Genomic DNA, 1,192 nt, shown 5'->3' on the forward strand with positions numbered 1-1,192 from the left:
TTCTCCTTACCCTGAATCACATGAGCCGCCGCCTGCGGCAGCCCCACCGAGACCTCCAACCCATAATCATCCGCCACCTGCTGCATCAAACTGTTCACTTCCCCTTCCGGCGTAGACAAGCTCGTCGATCCCGCCATCGACCCCTCCATGAACTCCGCCTGCACCTCCATATTCACAAACTGCTTCTCGAACTGATCCATCGTCTCGCTCATCTTCTGAAGGTTCCCAGTCGCCAGCGAAGAATCTAGGGCTTTGACGATTCCCGCCATGGATTTTCCGATAGTCTGCATCTTCGCCTGAGTGTCGAGGCGAGCGACGACTGCGTCGAGGCGGGAAGCGAGGCGGAGGTAGTTCATCTGCTCGCTTCGCTTGCGGATCGCGTTCTCGGCGTAGATCCGAGCGCCGTCGGTGTTTCCTTTCTCGATCGCTTTCTTGATCTTGAGTTTCTCCGATTTTTCCTCCTTCTCGCATTTGCGGGCTTGGCGTTGGAGGGATTTGGAGGTGAATTTGAGCTCCATGATCTGGTTCATTAGCTTCTCAGTGTTGCCCATGGTGGAGTTAGGGTTAGGGTTTTTGGGGGACGAGGAAGAAGAAAGAGGAGGTCTCCTGTTGATTAATGCGCCTTGATTGGAGCTGCAATGTTTGCGCGTGAGCTTCGCCTTATTTTGACGCGGATTCGATATTTTTGTTTTCCAAACTGGACTCGGGTACGGTTATTTGATCCGTCTACGGTAAAAGGCCAATTTGGTCTCTGGGCCTTCATTCTCACGTTGGTCCCTCAGCAAAATTTTTTTTTGTTTAAGGTGGAAGTTTCTGCAAAATTTTTACATCACATTTTTTGTATTAATCGGTAAAAATATTGTTTCATGAAACCTGAAGGCTGAAGTCATGCCTATACTGCTAGAAATACGACTATTACCGACGGATATATAGCGACTGACAATTCCGTTGCTATAAGTTAACCTATAGCGACGGAATTTCCGTTGCTATATATCCGTCGGTAATGTTGTTTTGCCAACGGATGAATTAGTAATGGCGACGGAAATTTTCCCGACAGAGAATATCCGTTGGCAAAATACCGACGTTAATAAGATTTTTAGCGACGGAAAAGTCATCGCTAAAATTTAATTTTCTAAAAAAAATTAGGGCGCGGGATTGCCCAAAAAATTTGGGCAAACCCGCGCCCAGAGAT

General features: G+C 47.8%; 1 protein-coding gene across 1 annotated transcript; it reads right to left on the reverse strand.

The window, feature by feature from the left end:
- Positions 1-5: 5 nt before the first annotated feature.
- Positions 6-669, reverse strand: LOC109828707 (ESCRT-related protein CHMP1B-like; the record flags this gene model as incomplete). The annotated part of the gene is made up of 1 exon (XM_020395643.1): positions 6-669. A coding segment is annotated over exon 1 (546 nt), but the record flags the coding sequence as incomplete, so codon positions are not given.
- Positions 670-1,192: the final 523 nt, after the last annotated feature.

Source organism: Asparagus officinalis, unplaced genomic scaffold, assembly GCF_001876935.1.
Source record: "Asparagus officinalis unplaced genomic scaffold, Aspof.V1 AsparagusV1_Un4181, whole genome shotgun sequence".
Taxonomy (NCBI): domain Eukaryota; kingdom Viridiplantae; phylum Streptophyta; class Magnoliopsida; order Asparagales; family Asparagaceae; genus Asparagus; species Asparagus officinalis.